The sequence below is a fragment of the Panthera uncia genome, chromosome C2 (assembly GCF_023721935.1).
Source record: "Panthera uncia isolate 11264 chromosome C2, Puncia_PCG_1.0, whole genome shotgun sequence".
Classification (NCBI taxonomy): domain Eukaryota; kingdom Metazoa; phylum Chordata; class Mammalia; order Carnivora; family Felidae; genus Panthera; species Panthera uncia.
In genome coordinates, this window is record NC_064810.1 from 92,766,761 (window position 1) to 92,789,540 (window position 22,780).

Genomic DNA, 22,780 nt, shown 5'->3' on the forward strand with positions numbered 1-22,780 from the left:
ATGGGCTCTTGATATATTTGGAGGTGACCATGGGGGTTTCAGATGGACCTGCATTATTCTTTAGTGTGAAGGCCTGCCTCTGAGCTCATAGCCTGTAGGCATCAATGGATTGAGCCTGTGAAATGGAATCTTCATGAAAGGATAGAACTGTAAGGAATATTACCTCTTCCAGGCACTAACAAAGAGACATGTTGAGTAATACTATGAAGTGGTTTAATATGACAAGTGATTTTCTTAGTTCAAATGAATATTCATGTTTTGAAGGCTAAAAATCTACAGAAGACAACCTAAAAAAAAAAATCATTTGGTTGACATTTTTGTATACTGGCACTCTTCAGCATTTAAGTTTTTGTGCTCTGAGGCTCATTTAGAATTTAGCTCAGAAGTCAGAATGAATTTTCTTATAGTCACAGAGATGCCAGACTTGCTATTTGGAACATTGAATTTTGAGCTGGAGGATCATTTAATGTACTTCTTTATTTTATAGATTGAAAAACTCTTATCTCTTATGGCTCTGGCTGTTCTACCACACTATCTTTTCATGGCTTCGATGGAAAGAACATGAGTTCAAACTTGGGGTCCTGGGGCCGTATCCTGGTTGTTCAAATAGAGACTCGGACTTCCTTAACTAGCATCCTGACTAAGCAGAAAATTCACGTGGTCTGGGGCAAGCTTTGTGCCTGGTTGGATGGGGAGTTGGGGAAGGTTGAGGTATGGGGAGGAAAGGGAAAGATCCAGAGGACAGACAGAGTGAGTCCTCCCCGAGTGGAGGCAGGAGGGTCAGTGGAGAAAAGGGGAGGGCTGACGGTGAGGAGGCAGTATAGGGCTGGTAAGGTGAGCCCTGAGCGTGCAGCCATGGAGAGTAAAGGGGAAGACCAGGCACCGACGGTGGGACACAACTGGCGACATGATTTTCCTCTTTTCTGTCCTCAACACCATTCTCCTCTGTTCTTCCAAGCCAGGTGGAGCATTGGAGGGTGGTGGGCCCCACAGGACAGAGTGTGCTCTCCTTTTATTTGAATTTCCCTTCTTTGCCTCTGCAGCTACCATCTGTAATGTGGCGAGGTGCAAGCAGGTGTGTGGGGTGGGTGGTAAGCATTGCAGGAGTCAAGACCGTAGAGGTAGGAGCAGCAGGGGGCTGAGGCAGGAGGGGAAATCCTCAGTGAAGGCTCAAGGGAAGGCTTCCTTCTTGGCTGCTGGCCTCAGGGAGTCAGGGAAATGTGCGATCAGGTTAGATTCCAGAGTAGGAGGTTATGAGGCGAAGCCAAAAAGGAGGCCCATCACCTGAAACTAATGAAATATCGTATGTCAACTATCCTTCGATTTAAAACAAAGATACAATGGGGCGCCTGGGTGGCTCGGTCGGTTAAGCGTCCGACTTCAGCTCAGGTCACGATCTCACGGTCCGCGAGTTCGAGCCCCGCGTCGGGCTCTGGGCTGATGGCTCAGAGCCTGGAGCCTGCTTCCGATTCTGTGTCTCCCTCTCTCTCTGCCCCTCCCCCGTTCATGCTCTGTCTCTCTCTGTCCCAAAAATAAATAAACGTTAAAAAATTTAATAAATAAATAAATAAATAAATAAAACAAAGATACATTGCTGAATGTTTGAGGATCAAACTATTTTCACTTGAAGTGCTGAATAGGAAATAAAGCTTCATTGCCAATTTTGATTGAATACAAAATTATTATAGCACTGAAAAATAAATAAATAAAAATTCCGAGCAAAACAAAACAATAAAAAAGGAGGCCCATCTCCAGTTGTGAGTGGGTGGAAGGGGATGGGGTGTTTGTCAGAACCCAAGGGGCTGGGAGGGCAGCCCAAGCTGGAGGAACCAGGCATGAGAGAAATAGGTAAGTCAAGGTCAAAAAGCTCCAGGACTGATTTTTCAACTGCTGTTTATTAATAGTGGTCTCCCACTCCAGGGAGTTAAAATTGTAATGGGGACATTTTAGAGAGGTGTGTCAGACATGCAACCATTAAAGGCCAATTTCTCTAAGAGGGAAATTTATTTTTCTATGGGCCTGTCTTTTCCAGACTCAGACTAGTTCAAATTCTAGCTCTCCAACAAATTCTGACCCCCTGAAGAGTTATGTGAACTTCATCCCAGTTTTCTCATCTTTAAAATAGGAGAGGGGATATAATAGTAATTAGTATTGCCTGGCATTGTTACAAAGATTAAGTGAGATAATGCATTGAAATATTTAATACAATGTCTAGCATATAGTCATACTTAATAAATATTAGCTATTCTCATATAGACAGTTCTTTTTTGACCTATAATTTTTCAGTACTATTCAGAATCACTTCCTGAGAACTCATGACCTCTTTGCCTTTGACCTGTGAGTAGAATGGGTAAAGCTTGTGCCTTGGGTTGCTTTCACATTTGGAGGGCACAAACTCTAAAATGTGACTCGAAACACCCCATTCTATGAAAATAAGACTATTTTTTTTATTTTAGAAAAGGGAGGAGAGGGACAGTGGGACAGAGGGAGAGAGAGAGAATCTCATGCAGGCTCCTTGCTCAACATAGAGCCCGATGAGGGGCTTGATCCCACAATCCTGGGATCATGACCTGAGCAAAAATCAGGAGTTGGACACTTAACCAACTGAGCCAGCCAGGTGCCCCCAAATAAGACTATTTTTAATGTGTTCCTTCTCTGCAGAGTAGAAGAGTAAGATTCCTGGTAGGAGGTATGCTCCACAGTTACATAGTAATTTAAGAAAGCTAATTCTGTTTAGGCTCAAAGCCATCAGAAGCCTTCATTTTTGTCTGCTCCCCAGAAGGAGTATTGATCAAATGAGGTCTCATTCCATTTGCTCAGTTTCATCAAATTACTTCATTTGCTTCCTGTAATACTTTCATACTCTCTTAGTGGCTCTAAGACCAGCTTTTGGTACAATCAAACAAGTTTATGAGAATTGATTTATGATTTTTTTAAGCCAATATTATTTTTTCCTTAAGATATGTTGACATATGCTAATTTATGCCAGTAATATAAAAACAATAAGACCAGATTTTGGTGAAGTATTACAGTTGAAGGGCCTGACAAATGCAGGTTTTCCCATAGAGAGTAGAAATAATTGGATTAATTGTGTGTTTCTTTTCCTTGCTAGAATTTCCTTCTCTAGATAAAATTTCTGCAGTTTACTTCCTACTCTTCTTCCATTGATTTATTTCAGGTAAATTTGGAAAAGTACACTTTCAGTGTGGAATATTGAAACACTTTATGGAAGTCCTTTACATTTTGGTGACATAATACTCAAAAATAAGTAGTCTGAAAACTTCATACATATCTAAATATTTGAAACTAACTTGTGATTTTAAAAAAATGCACTTGACATCATCATGCTTTTGGCTCCTTTTCATTAGCCCTTTAATGGCTGAAGAGTATGGAAGGCAAAGGGTTTAGTTCTTTTCATGTGTGCTGCCTCCTGGTGGTAGCCCAACCAAATTGCAGTTTTAGTTCCTTTTTAGGGGTACACAAATACCTTCAAAGTTATAATTACTAATCCACAGCTATGAAAAGATAACAGTAATGTGACGCCCTGCCTTGCTTAAAAGTAAAAGCTCTTCCAAGATACCCCAAACCCCGCAGAAAAGTCTTCAGCAAGGACTTTTATATAAGGATCAGAAAGTCATATCAGACCTGCTGGCCTTACTCATTCTGTCTGCTTTTCTCACACCCAACATCTAGCCACCAACAACTCATTGTGAACATGTCATGCCCTTTAATACTGTCACCCTTAACCACGTGGTTATGTTGCTTGGAATGTCCTTTTCCCACCACTTTCAGCTGCCATCTGCCTGGAAGGGGGCCACCAACAATTACAACGCGCAGCTCATTTCCTCCTCAAAGGCTTTGCTGCCCCCCTCTCCCTCATTATGACTGATGGGCTTTGCTTCTTTCTCTGATATCTCATTGCTCTTTTTATGCACTTCTCTTTAGCATATAATATGTTGGAAAGAATACTAGTTTCAAAGTTGGAAAAGTTCTGGATTGAATTCTAAATTCAAATCCCAGATTGACTGACCTTTTATTAATAAGTCATTGGTTCGGTCACTTAACCTCTTGTGATAGTGTCTTCACTTGAAAGTGTGTTAAAGTATTGTTATGCAAAATAAATGAAAGAACATAGGTAAAGTATCTAGCAGGGTGACTGGCATGGGAGATACCCAATAAAGATTAATTTCTTCATAATCATGGAGGATCTGATTACCTACTTGTCCATCTTGCCCATTAGATTCTGATCTCCTCCAAAGCAGACTCAATCGTATTTATTATTACATATTAACTTGCTTAACATATTACTGAATTAAATGGATGTCCCCAATGGGCAATTGAATGAATGTCCCCAGTGGTCCATTTATGTCTTTTTTTGAGAGAGAGAGAGAGAGAGAGAGAGAGAGAGAGAGAGAGAGAGAACGCGCACACACGTGTGTGTGAGCAGGAGAGGGACAGAGGGAGAAAGGGGCTTGGTCCCACAACCCTGGGATCATGACCAGAGCTGAAATCAAGAGTCAGATGCTCAACTGACTGAGTCATCCAGGCACCCCAACTCTATATTTTTAATAGCACACATTGTCAAGTTTCTTTCTGGTGTTTACCAACATATCTAAAGACAGTTTGTGGGTCCATGTAAGTCATAATAAAACTCCTACTTAAAAAAATGATTAATAAGTTAATACTGGGCCAATAAAAGTTGGTTTAGGTGGTCCCATAATGGGGAATTAACACAAACTGAAAAGTTATTTTTCAGTTCCTTGTCTTGACTTTCATGTGAACACTAGCCATTAGGGACAGGTATCTAGAGTCAGCTGGGACAGTTTTGAATGTTAATTCCATGCACTTGAATCCAGCTGATGGGAACTATTAAATCACAAGTCAGGAGGCCTGGAGCCTGTCCCGGATCAGCATTAATGACAGCTCTTTGGGCCTCAGATTACTTATATATAAAACAAGGGTCAGGGGCGGGGGGAGGGGGGGATTGACCGAGCCACTGCATCTTTTTGTGCACTAACATTCTGTGAGTCTCTCTTTAGATGAGACAGAGTATGAGTACAGCGGAAGTGAGGAAGAAGAGGAGGAGAATGACTCAGGAGAGCCCAGGTAGGAGAGCAAAAGCTAAGTGTTACTTTCACATTCTGAGTTGTGCTTGTGTGAAACGTGCTTCCTTTTGATTTATAGGTTCATTTTTAAGAATCCAGCAAGGTGGTCTCATTTAATTTATTGCCCATGAACATACTCATTAATTTGGGAAAATTTCCCCAGGCAGACTCTTACAAAAATGTGAAAATCAGCGTATTCTTTATCTTGTCCCCTAAGATTTATGGTCTCTATTCTAAGACCTTGTTTCCTCACGTATGTAATGTGTAGAATGGGTAGGAGGCAATTATCTGGGTAATACAAGACTCAAAGTATCTAAAACTGTGACTTTCAGGAGACCTCAGTGGTATTTTGGGACTTGAATTATTCACTTCATTACATCATACCTTTCTTTAAGAAGCCCATTTGGGCAGCCACTGTCCTTGTCACATGTCTTGGTATTTTCACCACAGTCTAATCTGAGAGGAAATGATTTCCAGGAAATTGAATCATGCTCGAGAGGGGAACCCTACATAGAAACATTCATGCCCACCTCAGTTGTCACATGTTGGATCCCAGAACCAATGCTGCTTTTATCATTACTATCCCTGCGTTTTGAATTTCACTTGACATTGATTCTGACTTTCTTCCAGTGTGTTTATGAATGATTAAGGTTAGTGTACTCACATTGCTGGGATTTCTGTTCCTTGAGACAATTCAGCTGGCAGCAGTTTGGTGAGTTGAGGGGGACAGGCACACACACCATGGTGGTGGGAAGTGAGATTTATTGGGGAAAATGCAAAAGAAGAAAGCTCAGTGGGGTATATGGGGCTCCATCCTCTAGCCATCCAAGGAGAGGACTCCAATGATCTGGGAGGCATAATTGCCATACTGCTGGGGCGGAGCTACCTGACCAGGAAAGAGGCCAACTCAGCCACTGCTGTTAGAATGAACCAGTGGCTTCTTTTTTTGAGTTAACTCGGATCTCCCAAGCTAGATTATTGCTGAACTACAGGAAGAAGGAGGGACTTACAGGGCCATCCAGTTTTTCTCTTCACCTGCTATAGGAATTTTAAAGGTCAGAGACTGAAGGAAAGTTTTTCCTTCTATCTGATACTTTACATGGGCCTCCCCCAGTTTAGCTACATAGAGATAATGTCTGTCAAGTAGTGACGATCAAAGGCAAAGGACCAAATGCCCTGCATTCAGAGAGGTTGTGCACTATTTTTTATTTTTCCAAAGCTCACCCAGATGTCACGTCAGCCCTTCTGATCACTCTCTAGAGAACTGAGAAGCCACATTTTAACTAGTACTTGCTAAACTGAGTCACTTAGCAGGGTGACCTAGCCATACCTTAACGCTTCTATAATTGTAACGTGTCATTATATCACACTGAAGATTATGTTCCAAGGCCTGTTTTATGGGCACATGTAATTAATCTTTGTGAAATCCTGAAAACTCGAAAGGGACAGTTGTTATCTCATTTTAAAAATGAGGTGAGAACTCAAAGATGGCAAGCAGGTCACACACCAAGTTTATGACTGAGCTACTACTACAGCACAAATCGCCTGACATTGATTCAACATCAGTTAATTGATTCAACATCAATTGACTCAACACCAGTGCATCCTCGTGTGCATGGTGAGGCTGGGCTCCCCGAGTTCTGCCTTTTTGCACAGAGCTTGTGGCCTGTGTGGATAAGTTCTCTTGCTTGGGGTTTGGTTTAGAGTCCTACACAAAAGTGTAAGTTTTAGAGGAGTTTTGTTAGTAGAATCCAAGCACCGTCTGTGGGACATCATGAACAAAGCCTTTTCATGTCATTTTTTGGCATTGATGGCAGTCACGCGGCATGCTAACCGCTCTCCAAAACAAAATAATCCCCTCGTCAACTGCCACCAAATCTGCTCCCGTTTGCGTCACCACCACTGTCCAGGTGCCAGACAAAACCTGCAAGCATTGCTCACTCCACACACCAGATCCATCAACAGGCTTCATCAGCTCTCCCAGCAAGTGCTTCTCTGCCTCCATCCTCACTGCCCCACCCACACAGAGCCACTGCAGTGCCAGCCCAGCTGGTGGCCCTGCTTGCCCTCCCCTCCCACACCCTGCAGACAGAAGTCCATTCAGCAGCCAACAAATCCCATCACGTCACTACCCTGACTATAACCTTTCCATTACTGGCTTCCATGCCATGTGCCTTCCCGGGTCTGCCCAGTCTCTCTGGCCTCCTCTTGGACCACCTTTCTCCTTCACTGTGCTCCGGGAAGTCCCATGGAGTTTGGTTCCTCAAAGATGCCGCACTTGTTCCCGCCACAGGCTTCTACATTTACTTTTCTTTCTGCCTGAAAGGTTCTTCCCCTACCTCTTTGTGGGACCAACCCGTCATCATTTGAGTGTTGGCTCATCTGGCACCTTCTCAGAAAGTTCTTCCCTGATCACCCCCGTCTTGAGCAGAACCCTTAATTCTCGCCCCAGCCTCCTGCCATTGCCACTCTTAAGCCATTACATCTTTTGTCTTATATAGAGCCCTGCTCCTAAGTGAAATTGTTATTTGTATCTTATCTAATTATTTGTCTGTCTCTCTTCCCCACAACAAGATAACTAGAGAGAACATTCATTGAGCAACTGCTGTATCCACTGGAACCTATCACAGTGCCTGCTACCTAGAAAGGGTCAATAGTTATTTAATGGGTTTATCACAAGTGGAAGTTGCCAGAGAGATGAAAAGATTTGCATGAACAAACAAGAGCCTTCCCCACCTCCCTGTTAGTCTGCTGTGTGCAACCAAAGAGTCTAACTTTGAGTTGTTCATATGCAGTTAGATGTGAATAGGACAGCCCTAGACCAGGGCTGTGGGGAGAGTTGCTTTATGGTGTTTTCTATCCTCTTTTTCTTTCTACTTTCTTTCTTACATGTGCGCGCGCGCACACACACATACACAGGATGCACAACCACCGTTTTACAGATGAGGAAACTGAAGCCCATGGTGCTTAAACAGAATCTAGGAATCAGTGAGCTGGGTTGAAGTCTACACCATTTGCTCCAGAACAAACCATGTCACTTCTCTTTAATCCTGGTGCAGCGAGACAAGCCTTGAACTCTCTGACTTTGGCAGGCTTGGGTTCCTATTCTACTCTGTGTTGACCTTGACTCAAATATTCTCCCTCCCTGGCTCATCATGTCTTCACATGAGCAGCCTGTCCTTTGCCTCCTGGGGTTTGGTGCAGGGAGTCACGGAGGAGGTGGGGGGGTGGGGGTGATGTACTCATCTTAGTAGAATAGGTTCCCTGCTGCTCCCGGTTGTTCATTTCATTTGCTGGATTTTTTTGTGCCTTTCTTAAACATGAAAACCAGCCGATCTAGGGCCTAAGGCTTGCACACTCATTAAAACCTTTAGAAGCAGATCTTTGCATGTCACAAGGGTGAGGGAGCAGTGTGGACAGTGCTGGAGAGAGGTGGTGACATCTCCATCTAGGGATGGAGACAGAACGCGTATGCAGTAGTCACACTGAAAAGGAGGCTGAGCCTTGACTCAGTTTCCCTGGGGATGAGTACTGTAATTAACAGAGGGTCTAAGAGCCCCCGCTGGCACATGTGGCTCCCTTCCCCGCATACAGGGGAGTTGTTTGCCCGCTGTCCTCCCCAGGACCCGGGTAATAATGACCCTTGCCGCACGCAGGATCCTGATCTCTCCCTCCTGCCCACAGCTCCATTCTGAACCTGCCAGGGGAGTCCACACTACGGCGGGACTTCCTGAGGCTCCAGCTGGCCAACAAGGAGCGTTCGGAGGCCCTGCGGCGGCAGCAGCTGGAACAGCAGCAGCGGGAGAACGAGGAACACAAGAGGCAGCTGCTGGCCGAGCGCCAGAAGCGCATAGAGGAGCAGAAGGAGCAGCGGCGGCGGCTGGAGGAGGTGAGCACCTGCCTGGGTGACCGTGGAAGCCCACGCCTCTTGGCCGGGTCGCTTCCTGAGTGTCCCATCCTTGTGCGGGGCCATGGCCCACTGGGAGCACACACCTTAACTTGCAAAGGAGGATGAGGCCTGAATGGTGTTACCAGTCAAGGACTTCCCTTGCCTGGCAGGGGGCCAGGGCGTGACCTTGGTGAGAAGTGACCTTGGTGTGGTCACTTCAGGAAAGCAGCTAAAGACCTCAGCCTCTTCAAGTCTGACTTAGATATCACCTCCTCAGTGCAGCCTCCTTGACCACCTTACTTAAATTTGCACCCCCTCCCTCTAGCATGTCCTGTTGCCCTTCCCGGCTTTATTATTTTTACATAGCTCTTACCACCTTCACACGTACTCTCTATGTACCTTTGCACGTCTTACGCTGGAATCTGAGCTCCCGAGGACAGGGGATTTTGTCTCTTTCGTCCCCAATGCATCTCTCCATCATGTATCTCCAGCACCTAGAACAGGGCCTTGCACATGGTAGATGCCTCGTGAGTATTCATGGAATGAATGAACTAATATAGGAATAAATGAGTCAATATGGAGAGGTACAATATAGGTGTTAAGTAGACCGCAGTGACTAGGCAGGCAAGTGAAATGTCAGGTATGGAAACGCAGGGTCCTCCTGTAGATACTCCTTCGTCACCCCTCTGGACACTGTGGAAAGCACTTCACAAGTCCTTTTGCACACCTTTAGTATCCAGGACCCGTCCTCCAGCTTGCTGGCCACACTTGCCTTCACCAGCAGGCATTGCTGTCATCTGTGTGGAAAACCATACCAGCAGCCACACCTTCCTGCATGCCTTGTCCTGGGTGAGGCTCTCACCCTTGTGGTCTTACAGAAGTTTGTTAAGCCTCCTTCCTTTATGAGATACATCAAAGCCTCTAGATAGTTAGGAAACTGAGAGCATAGCTGTTGGAAAAGTCTGATGGCAGATGAAAGGTTGACCGACTGCACGATAATGGGGCAGCAATTTTACAGTTTTCCCAAACGCCGTCTTGCTCCTCGTTAACGGTTTACAGCAATTCACTTGCTCTGTCAGGTGGCCATGGCAGTTCGAGGCTGGTGGATTGCAGGCACCAGGAGCAGATTGCTTTTTAATTGGCACATCCAGGTCCAGCCTCCCTGGTTTAAATCGGTGAGGGCCTCCGTTTCAGTTTGCAGTAAAATCCTATCAACCTCATATATCCCTGGAATGTTCATACACAGACCAGCCACAATAATACCCAACAGTTGCAATTATAAAGTGACTTCTGTGCACCAGCTCCTGGGTGAGGTTATTTGCTTATATCCAGGATCTCATCTACTATCATTATCTCTTTGCGTATATCCATTGCCTCTCATGCCGAATGCATACAATCCCCATTTAACCAAGAGGAAATTGAAATTCAGGAAGAGATTGAAATAATTGGCCCAATATCACAGGGCCACTAAGTGCACAGTGTTCACACCCATTGAGATCTGATCTCAATGTCCACACAAGCCCCGAAGTAAGTCATTGAAGCCTTGAACTGCGACCCTCACAATAGGACCTTGCAGGCTTCTGCAAGCATCAGTGGGCAAGTGAAGCACGTTCCAATTTCAGTTTATAAGTCTGTCTTCTTGTCAGTGTGAAGAATGCTCCGTGCAAGAGAAGTTTGAAGTTCACCACCTTCTATTCTAAAAACGACACTGTAGTAGACGGAGACCCTGCGGTGCCATGGAAAGGAGACCTTGGAAGGAGCAGGCAGAGGCAGGGGAAAGGGAGGTGTGGGTGTTAATTAAGCAGCTCTCAGAAGCGAAGCACAGAGTATAGCTGTGCAGGTGCCTGTACCCCCTCTGGTTACTCTCCTGGGCACGAATTGAAATCCCTTGCAGCTAAGACCTGGTGTCACCTTCAGCCCAGCCAGGTCAGTCGGGACCTCTCATTCTAGCCCCCAATCCAGAGCTGTGCCATATCCACCAGTCTGCCGGTTCTGAGAACCAAATGCCTCTGCAGGCTGGAGTCCATGTTTACTCGTGTAGACTCTGGCCAAACCTCTCCCCTCACCTAAGCAGTACCCTGTCAGGCTCTGCCCCCACGTCCCGCCTCTCCTGCTACCTTCCTTATGGTTTATTCCTTCCAAGGGCATTTCTGAAGGGCACCACCTCACTGAGGCATTACACCCTGGAAACCTTGACCATATGCCTTAGTTAGTGGGCTCCTTGCCTAATGACTTGTTACACTTAATTTCAAGTGAAAGACACTTACCATGTAAACCCTAGAAAATCTCCACTGTCCTCCCATAAAACATTTAAAATACTCAAGAATGCCCATGTGCCTGTGCATACACACACACTTACGTGCACTTTCTTCCTTTTTTTTTTTTTTTAATTTTAACATAACAACTTTTGACCCTTGAGCCTGGATTCTCAATTAATGCAAAGTCTTTTCAGAGGATGCATTGTGTTATTTTGTTTTGTTTTTATCTGTATTTTCTTCCCTTCTTACCTGATATGATTTATTTGAGCTTTAAATGTTTTTTTTTTCATCAAGTTGCTAAAATAACGATTTCTAACGCTTTCCAAAGCATTTACCATACGACAGGTACTCTGTTCTGCACTTTACATGAATTGTCTCATTTAATTCTCACAATAACCCCCAGTCTGAAGATAATGCAGCTGAATTTCAGAGAGGTTATGGGGCACCTGGGTGGTTCAGTTGGTTGAGCATCCGACTCTCAATTTCAGCTCAGGTCATGATCTCACATTCTGTGAGTTAGAGCCCCACATTGGGCTCTAAGCAGACAGCACGGAGCCTGCTTGGGTTTCTCTCTCTCTCTCTCTCTCTCTCTCTCTCTCTCTCTCTCTTTGTGCCCCTCCCCCTCCCCCATTCATACTGTCTCTGTCTCTCTCAAAATAAGCAAATAAACTTAAAAAATATTTTTTTCAGAGAGGTTAATAACTTGCTACAGGTCACACAGCTTGGGGGGAAAACTAGGTTTCAATCCCAGGAGATCGGACTCCAGAGCCAAAGAGCTGTCACTGCATCCATTCTGCCTCTCCACTGATTAGCCAGGCATATTTTTCTGGCCCATGGTCCTGTGGCCTTTTACTCTGAGAACCTAAGGACGTTTGAGCAAAGGCAAACAAGCTGCACCCAGCCAGCGGGTGCTCTTCTTTAAAATGGGTTCTGACTCTGGTGTGCCCCGTCAGAGCTATGGCCAAGGCCTCCTCGTGTCTCTTCTCGTGTGGCACTTTCTGGAGACTCTATATTGGAGGCAGGTCAGAGTTCAGACTCAGTGGGGCACACGTACCCACAGAACACACCCTCCGAGTCCCCACTTGCACCAAAGGCAACAGTGTGCCCAAGGACACTTTGCTTTGTTCACCAACGCACATGAGCCCTGGCTTCTCCTCAGAAGCAGGAACACTTGTGACCACAGGGCATTAAGAGATTACACCAGCTTTATCTTTTGATCCTTCATCTTGCACCTATTCCTCAACACAAAGAAAAAGAAATACTAACTACTGAGGTGGCTGTAAATTCTGAACTCCTAAGTAATATCTGTCTCTGCCGCCAGGGGCTCCTCTCCTGCATCCTGCTCCTGCTGGATCCCCATCCAAGTCTGCCGCCCTGGCCCGTGGTGACAACTTGTGTTTCTGGTGCCTTGAGTAGGAGCTTGGACTATGTAGAGGCAGTGAAAGCCCACAGTTAGACTTGCAGATTTAGCTTCATTGTGGGTCAGGTGGGCTTTTGTTGGCATCCTGGAAATGCAATTCGATTCTCAAATAAAGGGCCATCAGATGACCTTCTGGTGATGCAGGGCTGTGTAGGTTGTACCCTTTATATTCCCCGGGGATCTCAGATGTCACCTCCTACCAGAGTTTTAGTTTCCAAGGAAGCCCTGTGTGTCCTTTGCTATTTATGGGTAACCATGTGGATTTGAATAGGTTCTATATCAGTATCTGCATATTCTTAGAAGGACTTTGTACACTGAATGTAGTCATTTATCAGCCTCATGAAAAGGACGTGACTTTGGACCAATGATAGGTTGGGTATAAGACTTTCAGCTTTTGACCAGTGATAAAGCACAATGTATAACTAATTTCCAGGAAATTGATTGAACCTAGCTAAGGTGAATGAATCCATCAATAGTGAGAAAAGTACATAGAAGACCTCCTTTATTTTTACTTAGTTCAATAAAAATTTCTTTCTATCACTTGGCCTACACAAAATCCCTCTTGTTTTATTCTCCATCACAGAGTTAGGGGCCAAGAATCATGACCTTAAAGTGCTACAGCACTTACTATGGTCATCTTTTCAGACTAACCTTGGCCAGATTTGTGATGATACTTAACTGTGCCCAAGGGTTTTGGAATGGTTTTAGTGATTTATCATTTTTTTTTCCAACTCGCTGAGAGCATTCTGTGCCTTCGTTTGGAGAAGAATATCTTTAAGTCACAAGAATAATCAGATTGACCCCACGGGCACCAAATTGCTCAATGGTGGTAAGTTTCATTCTTCAGAGAATTGCATTAAGTCTTTCAAGTCACCTACGTCTTATTTAGTGCCCTTCAAGACCATCATAACATCAGCCAGTTATAGAAACAACCAGTCCTAGCTGAAAGATGTTATACTGCTTTGGTTCTATTGCCTGAAAAAACATTTTTTAAGAAGTACCACTAGTATCTTATTGGCCAGTAAGAGTGGAGCGCTGATATAAAAAATGAGAGCCTAACAGTCTTGACAGGTGAATTCCCTATAAGCCTCTAACTTTTTAATGTCAGTGGCTGGGCTTTCGAAGACGTTAGGCTCAACTGGGTATGGTAGAATTAAAACATGTTTCCTATTCCGACGGGCAGTCATTCAACAAATTTCATGAATTCACACCTCTGCTATGCTGGACCCCAGGAATACAGTCTGCCCTGGTGCTCACCAGATCTCTGAGGGAAACAGGCATGGGGCAGATAGTCACCTAAATAACCACTCATTATCATTGTCAGACTGCTGTGGTGGAGAGGAAGGGCAGCTAAGTAATCAACCAGAGAGGTGTGGGGTGGAGACAGCAGCCCAGCCTGGCTGGGAGGCCTGCTGGGGATTCCAGCTGAAAGACTCGGGTGGGAGGGGCACGCAGAGATGCCAGGCAGGTAGGCCAAGGCACACTCATCTAGACAGCTTCCCAGGCCCAGTTAAGGATTTTTAAGTTTTACCCTGAAAATAGTGGGAAACCATTGACATGTGTTAACCAAGGGAATTCAATCAGATCGGCATTTTTAAAAGGAAACTGTGGCTGCTGCAAGGTTGAGTGATTGGAGGAGGGAAGAGTGGACGAGAGAGCCAAGTTGGTCCAGGTCAGAGAGAGTGGTGTTTCTGTGAGTGGCGGTGGAAGGGGGATTGAGGAAAGGGGACACACTGGAAAGAGATGCGGGCTGTAGAACATGCAGACTGCATCTGTAAATGTGGTGCCTGAGTAGGTGTCATAGATGGTTCCCAGTGTGGACTGGAGCATCTGGCTGGAGGACCGGGTTTGGGACCAAGAGGATAAGATGAGCTTGCGATGTGGTGAATTGAAGATGTCTGTGAGGTGGCCAGTGGTGATGCCAAGCAGGCAGTTGGATTATACAGAGCCAGCCAGAGAAGAGAGGGTGGGATGGGGAAAAGGGGGCATCACGACTTATGGTACTGGAAGTATACATCAAGAAGAGAGGAGGGTGTGGGCCTGAACTCTGAGAACATCGAGCAAGAGAGGAGAAGCCAGCAAAGACTGATAGAGATGTAGAAGGAACACCCGTAGAATTTGATGTTATTGCAAAGAAAATCGAGTATTCGAGTGCAATGAACAAGTTAAAGGGGCCTGCTGTGCAGAATGCCGCCCAGAGGTCGAGTAAGATAAGTGCATTCATTTCCTGTTTGAGAGAAAGGGAAGCAATCTGCTCAGCAAGTGGGATCTGAATTTGGGGTGCGAAGACATCAGTTTGGGTCTGAGAGCTGCCATGTGCCTCCTGCACACCCTGACCACCCTTTGAGTCTCCCCACCCTGGCTCCCATTCCTGGGCTCTCACAGAGGTCCCTAACCAAGCTTGTCCCCTACCTAAGTCATGTTGGGAATTAACCAGGAAGACGGACGTGAAAGAACTTTGTCAACTGCCCAAAGCTGGACAGATCTCTCTTTTGAAGGGCCTGTCCAGTGTAGTTTAAATATAGCTAATGAGCCCCACCTCGTGCTTCTGCTTAGAGAACTCTAAACAATTTTGTGTTCATCCATTTGTGGCCAGCTTTTTTTAATGTTTATTTATTTATTTTTGAGAGAGAGAGAGAGAGAGAGAAAGAGAGAGTGCAAGGAGGAGGAGGAGGCAGAAAGAGAAAGAGAGAGGGAGAGAGAGAATCCCAGGCAGGCTCCACACTGTGAAGTCCAATGTGGGGCTCAAACTCAAGAACCGTGAGATCATGACCTGAGCCGAAATCAAGAGTTGGACGCTTAACCGACTGAGCCACCCAGGCGCCCCCATTTGTGCTCAGCTTTTGCTCGCGTTCTCCCTTATCATCTGCTTTCCTTCAGGGCAAGCAGGCTAGTCTCAGAGAAGCTGTAGCAGCTGCAGCCTGAGCCCAGAGAAGCCCCTGGTATGTGAGGTTATTCTTTGGAACCTATGTCGTTTCTCCCAGATGTTCTTAAACCAAAGCAAAGGGGCAGGGGCCAGGGGGAGCTGCACACATCTTTAAGAGCCAGTATGTGCAGGACATCACAATAAAGCTCTGAAAATCCCCACGGGCAACAGAGCACTTGGGGGAGATTCTGTTGATAGCAGCATTTTGTCTAACAGTTACCTTCCTTATTAAGTACAAGTTTTTAACTTAACTGTGCCTCAGTTTCCCCATTTGTAAAACTAGAAAGAATAGTAGGATTACCTTCCAGGGCTGTCATGAGGATTCAATGAGTTAGTTCCTGGAAAAGCTTAGAATGTGACTAACACTTACAGCAGCACTCAATAAATATTAGTTATTATTATTGGAGTGGGTGCCTTTGGCTGAAGTCAGAGGTGTAATTTCCAAAAGTTTAAATGCTTTTATGTACAGTAGTAAAATCCTCTTGAATTTATTAAAATAAATGTACCAACAGGTAAGCTTTTATTCATGTCTTGAGAAGAGTATGTGTTATACTAGTAGGAATTCATTTATGTCATTAGGAGAAAAAAATGTCAATAGTTTTTAAATGACTGGATAGCTTAGTACAGAGGCAAACTATACCAGCTTTGAAGCTATAGAAATAAAGGTGTAATTCAAGCTATGTGGTCTTGAGTAAATTACTTACCCTCTCTGAACCTCAGCTTCTGTATATACACAATCAAAATACCATTTACTAGGGCACCTGGGTAGCTTAGTCCTTAAGCTGATCTAACTCTTGATCTCCGCTCAGGTCATGATTTCGAGCCTTCCATCTGGCTCTGTGCCAACAGTGTGGAGCCTGCTTGGAATCCTCTCTCTCTGTCCTTTCTCTCTGTACTTCCCCCGTCATATGAGTGTACATGCTCTCTCTCTCTCTCTCTCAAAATAAATAAACTTAAAAAATATACTATTTACTTTGCAGGACTGTTGTGAGAAGTAAAGGGAATCGTGTACAGAAGGCTTGACACAATCCTGACACAAGAGTGATTGACATTTTTGGCAACGGTTTTATTGTTATTTTGCAATGGATGATTTCAAAATTGTTGTTAGGATTTTCTATATAGATAGCATTTCCCATTGTCTGCCTTCCTGAATTCTCTAAGGCACCTTCTCTATTTACTGTAACCCATGGACTTTTCCATCCCTTTCTGAGAGCACAGCTCTCATTGTCTCTTGCTGGCACATCTGTCTGCTGATGACTTAGCCAACAGTCCTGGCCTTGCCGGCACAGGGAGGCAGCCCATTCTCTGTCCTTCTGGATGTACCTCATTTAGTAGGATGAACTGCCACCTAGAGAAGTCTCTTACCAGCCAAGCCTCCGGGAACCTTCCCCTGGAGAAATTCTGCTTTTCGATATATTCTCTTATCAGTATTTCTTGCTGTCATTTCCAACACTGTGTAATTATGATCCCATCATTGCCACCAAATGGCTACATCAAATTTTATGTCCTACCAGTACCTAAAACAAACCCCTAAGATAGAGATCTTGTTGTGTCTCAATAGTAAGCTTCTGGGCATCAAGGACACTGTACCTTAGGAGTGAACCCTTTCACCGAGAAGGTAGGACCAAGGCAGTCAAAGGTACTGTAATCAACTGCCTGGGTTTGGATCTGTCTCTACCACTTACTGCCTTTGTGATCTTGGAAGAGACATGACTTCTTTCTGCCTCAGGTTGTCTGTTTATAAAAGGGGATAGTGATAATTTTGAGGATTGAATGAGTTAATACACAGAAAGCACTTAGAACAGTACCTGGCACCGAGCAAGTACCTAAGGAAGTTCAAGAAGAGAGTTGCAGAGGGAGGGAAAAATCTTTGTTTCCCATGGTCTGCCTTGCCATTGCTACCCTGAGTCATCTTTTCAGGGTGCTTGCAGTCGAAGGTGGCCCCAGCAAGCTCAGCGCACAGAAGCGGGAGACAGGGAAATCAGGGCGGCTTTTCACAAGTGCACATTCCCACCCACCGGACAATACTCCCAGGCCCTCGACCGGAAGAAAGCACCATGAGCAAGAATAACTCCCCCATTCAGGGCCTGGGGTATTAATTCATTGGCACTGCTGAGAAACGGCCTTTAATTCACTTCGTCATTAACCATAGGCATCCTAATGTGTCTTGCGAGTGCCCTCAGTTGGGAAGCAAAGCAGCCCTTTATCCCTGAATGTCCTTAGCATCAGCACGAAGACTGAATGCTTTCTAGTTGGGCTTTTGTTCTTTTATTGCAATAGCTGAACAGAGATTATGAATCAGCTGGGAGCCAGGCAGGCAAACTGGGTGCCCATTGTCCTAGGTGGGGCCTGCCCACAGGTCTCTGACGGTGGTCTGTGGTCGCACGCCTGTGTAAGTCACACCGGTGCTTCAGGAGGCCATGTGGTCGGCACGGCCGTATGGAACACTGCCTCTCGGTGGATCCCAGAAGGGCTCCTTGTTCTGACTTACCTCCCATTCTGCTTGGGCCCTTGGACACTGTGATGGGAGGGGTTTGCCAATAGGGCAAAGCAGTTGGGCTGAAATTCCTGAATGGCAGCTTAAAGTGTTACTAATATTTGCAATCCTATTTTTCAGACCCCTTTTTACATTTCCAAGGAATGGAAAGATATGCTAGTATGTTATTTTATTTTTTTATTATTTTTTAAAGTGTATTTATTTTGAGACAGAGACAGAGAGAGCAAGGGCAAGTTGGGGAGGGGCATAGAGAGAGGGAGGAGAGAGAGGATCCTGGGCAGGCTCCACACTCTCAGCACAGAGGCCGATGCGGGCCTCAAACTCACAAACCATGAGATCATGACCTGAGCTGAAGTCAGATGCTTCACTGACTGAGACACCCAGGGGCCCCCATATGCCAGTATTTTACACTTACAGCATTTCATGCTGGAAAAAAGCCTGCATTAGCCAGTTCCTGACCATCAATGTACCTAGGGCACCTTAGGTGGATGGCAGGGATGGCTTTTCAGTGACAGCATGGAATGGGCATTACAGACTGCCTTCCAGTATCTGGGCTCTTTGTGGAACCTCTTTTATTACATCTGGCCTGCATCTCCGTATTGTACAATCAGTATTCTTAGTGGTCCCTAGCCATAGAACTTTTACGGCAATAGTTGCCCAGACAATATAATTTCAGCATGACTTTTAGATTGGATTGTTGTCATTTCCCTTTTGTGTTCTTCAGTGAGCAGTTTTGTGGAATCATAGAGGCTGGAAAACATAAGGGACCTTGAAAGTGATCTCAGCCAATCCTTCTCTTGAAGAATCCCTTTGATAAGATGCCTCAGTCATTTAACCTGTTTAACATATGATCTCTGCTTATGTTTAGAGGCTTCAGGAAGGATGTCCTATTTCTGAGCGGCTCCTAATGTTAAAAAATTCATCCTGTTATTGATTCAAGTCCTTGTGATATTCCTGCATTAATACAAGTGATGCCAAAGAAAACTAAATGACCTTCCCCTCCAGACCCAGAAATGTCTGTGACAATGATAATCTCCTTCTCCCACTGTCACTGGTTCCTGCAGCCTTTCCATGTAAGATGCAATTTAGCATCTTCTGTACTATCCCAGATGTGCTGGAGTGGCCCTCTCTGTAGGCACTGTGTTAATAAACTGGGCCATAATGAGCTTGTTTTCATAGGATACCAGTCTCCCATCTGAGAGTCTCATTTAAGTCTTCCAAAGGATGGCAGAAGGAATTTGGAGTCACAACTGCACTTGACTTTTACACTAACCTACAGATTCATAGGTCCTCAGGATGTCATTCTGGCTTCTCTATATGATACCCAGGAAAACCCCGGTGGCCCTTCCCCCCAGGGGAAAACTGCAGCTTGGAGATAATAAGGAGCATGACCATGCTGAATAGCACCCGTAGAAGAGGCAGGACCAGAATTTGTCATTAAGCCTTCTCGCAGCTTTGTTTCAAACTTTCATTCCTTGGGCTACGCGCGTGAAGATCTGCTTAGCACATAGGTACTCAGATGGTGCTTAGCCGTAGGACTGCCTACCGATCAAAAGTCGGCCTGGGAACCCAAAGGAAGAGCTTCACTTAGGAAGTTAATCTTCCGGGAAAGCTCTGAATGGGTAGGTTGGATGGTTTAACTTTAGTAGTATGAAGTAAGTGTAAAAAGAAAAGAACGTGGCCTATCTGGCTGGTCTAGCTTTCGCATTGGTTCTCTGTATTCTGTGAGGAAAAGATGGGTAAGGAAGGGAGGATAAAAAGAAGGGGAAATGGCCACTTGTAAAAGCATAAGACAGCATCTTTCACTTCATATGTGTAGATGTCTCGGCCAGCTTCTTTTGAATCCTTAGAGGGAGCATGGCAAGAGCCAGACATTGAGTATAGTCCTGGCTTTGCACTTAGCAGGTGAACTTGGGCAGGATCTTGACCTTTGTTTGCCACAGTTTCCTCATCGGTCAGATGGGGATGGTGACAGCAGAACATGTCCCACAGGGCAGTGGTGATGACTAACGAGTCCGTATGAGTGAAGGGCTTGGGACGCTGCCTGGCATCATAGAAGGCACTACATGGTGTTTGTTCAGAATCCTGGTGATAGTTGCAAGGTATCATGCCCTTGCGCTGCAAGTGGTTGGTCTTTCCAAAACCGAAATTTTAGCAAAAGTTAAAATGGGTGAATAGAATGCCCAAATGCTTGAACACCTCTCCTCACGATACAGATGCTGTAAGGCTTGTACAGAACAGTTCTATTTAAGTGAGGGGGCTGTGCAGTGGTTTCAAATTTTTTTTTTTTTCAACGTTTTTTATTTATTTTTGGGACAGAGAGAGACAGAGCATGAACGGGGGAGGGGCAGAGAGAGAGGGAGACACAGAATCGGAAATAGGCTCCAGGCTCCGAGCCATCAGCCCAGAGCCTGACGCGGGGCTCGAACTCACGGACCGCGAGATCGTGACCTGGCTGAAGCCGGACGCTTAACCGACTGCGCCACCCAGGCGCCCCATGTGCAGTGGTTTCAAAAGACCACACTGGGTCCTTTCATTCCAAGTGTCTTTGAACAGAGAGCTTCTTTGTCGAGGAGATGGTTGAAGGTACTTGCCACAGAGCCTGACTTGATCCCGTGCCAGCTGCTGGCCTGTTTCTGGAGGCTGGCTCGGGTCTTCCACGCTCAGTGGGGTCCCCTCTCACCTCTTCCAGGAGGTCACCCAGGTTGAAAGCAAGTGGAGCTGTCCAAGAGCAAATCAGAATTCTACTCTGTTTCACTTCTCATTCTGAATTGTTAGTAGATTGCTTAGCAATGCAGCACATCCTTGCTTAGAGTCAGATGCACAAACCTGTGAGATCACCTAATCTGCTCCCATGTTCAAGGTTGAGTTAAGGTGACTTATTCAAGGTCATATAGCGTTCACTCATTTGTTAAACAAATATTTCTTGAGACTGTGGTCTAAATGTTTGCTTTGGTGGCAGAGCAACACCAGAATCTAGTCTTACTATTTCTGATCCAGTGTTCTTTCCCCAAGCCCTGTGGCCTTTCTTGCCTACCCCCTCATCCTCCAGTGACACGTCACTACAGCTATGGGATATTAATTCCCAAATGTAGGTGTTACCTCTGAGTCTTTCCACTGGGAAATGTAATGTATATAAAAGATAGACCCAGAGCCCCAAATCTACCAGAATGTCATGAGAACAAGATTCAATTTCAATCTGAACATTCAATAAGTAGAAAAAAGCAGCCATGTTTCCTATCTGGAAATTCTGAAGGATATTGAAGAAAGTGCTGCTGGTGGTAGGACAGATGAGGTATCTTTTGCTCCATCCCTCCCTGCACACTCTAAACTGTACATCCCACTACATCTCCAGTTGCTGGAATACTCTTCCAGGTAACAGAAGCTGGGCATGGGGTCAGATGAACTCATGGAAAGAGCATGGAGTCAGACTGACCTGGGCTTGATTCCAAGCTCTGCCATTTCCCAGCTGTGTGACATGGAACAGTTTACTTTGCTGTGCCTCAATTTGCTTATCTGTCATTTAGGAATAATAATAATAAAGTCTGTAGTCACGCTGTGGAACCAAATGAGTTGAAACACGCCGAGCACCCAACCAAGCAAACACTTGACGCCTACAGACAGTGCCCAATATGATGACCTGTATTCATTTCATGATTTTCCCTGAACTTACCACGTGGCCAGTGACAAGGTAATGAACCTTCCTGAGAGTCTGAAAAGGAAAATAAAGAAAACGACATTTGCCTCACTTACCTGAGAGAGCTAATGTGAGGCTCTGATTACAATAATCTACAATACAGTACTTTTTTAGGTAAAAATGATGCCATACATACAGATTGTAATCCTGTCCTTTTTTTCCTAAAAGATTCCATATCCTTGAATGGTGGGTGGGCTTTATTTAGCCATGTTTGCTCTGGTGCAAGGTAAGATCTTTTAGATTAGAAAGGAGACTGTGTTGTTACCCTTTCGGTCCCAGCCAGCGTGTGTGTTACCATTGCTTGCCTCAACAGCTCTTCATTGAGAGGTTGTGGCAGGATCAGAGCAAACTGACTGCCATGTTGTAAAAACAACTTTAACCACTTGCTCAGGGGTCATCAACACACATGCCATCCTCATAAGCAAAGAACCAAATTACAAGTCTACAACTTCTTGTTTATCTCATTTTGATCTTTCCAAGGGAAGCTTTGAAGTTTCAAAATCCCTGGAGATCCAAGATCTGTTCCTCGTTTGTTTGTATATACCCTTCTTTATGATTCTTCTTTGCTCCAAAAGAAAGGATGAAAGGTGGCTTACAAAGATTAATATAGCAACTAAGAATAAAATAAATGAGAAAATTAAGCAGAAGGGACTTTAAAGCAGAAGAGAAAAAACAAGACAAAGCCAGGGTGGGGTCAGTTCACAGAATGCCAGGTGCAGGTGACTGAGGGGGCCACCAGTCCGACTCTGAGAGTCTGACCCTAGCAACTAAGAAGAGAGGCAAACAAGTGGTTTGAGATTCATGTTGTCCATCAGATCAGAGTAAACTTGTTACTCAGGTAAGCTTTCTGAGATAACTTGGAACCTCTACCCTTGCCTAGTAGTGGTTGGAGTAGTGCCGTGAATGATGTGTGAGGTGATATTCCTAGCATAAACACAGTGGTTAGCTTTTTTCAGCTGTTCTGATGACACTTTAACTGCAAGTTATG

At 45.0% G+C, this 22,780-nt stretch overlaps 1 protein-coding gene across 3 annotated transcripts in view; it reads left to right on the forward strand.

Moving 5' to 3' along the window:
* Positions 1-22,780, forward strand: part of TNIK (TRAF2 and NCK interacting kinase) — a 393,469-nt gene that overhangs the window by 290,256 nt on the left and 80,433 nt on the right. For all 3 annotated transcript variants that reach the window (XM_049628573.1, XM_049628571.1, XM_049628572.1), the window contains exons 11-12: positions 5,040-5,106; positions 8,790-8,994. In XM_049628573.1, coding sequence (XP_049484530.1) covers positions 5,040-5,106; positions 8,790-8,994 — 272 coding nt within the window. The remainder of the gene's footprint in view (positions 1-5,039; positions 5,107-8,789; positions 8,995-22,780) is intronic.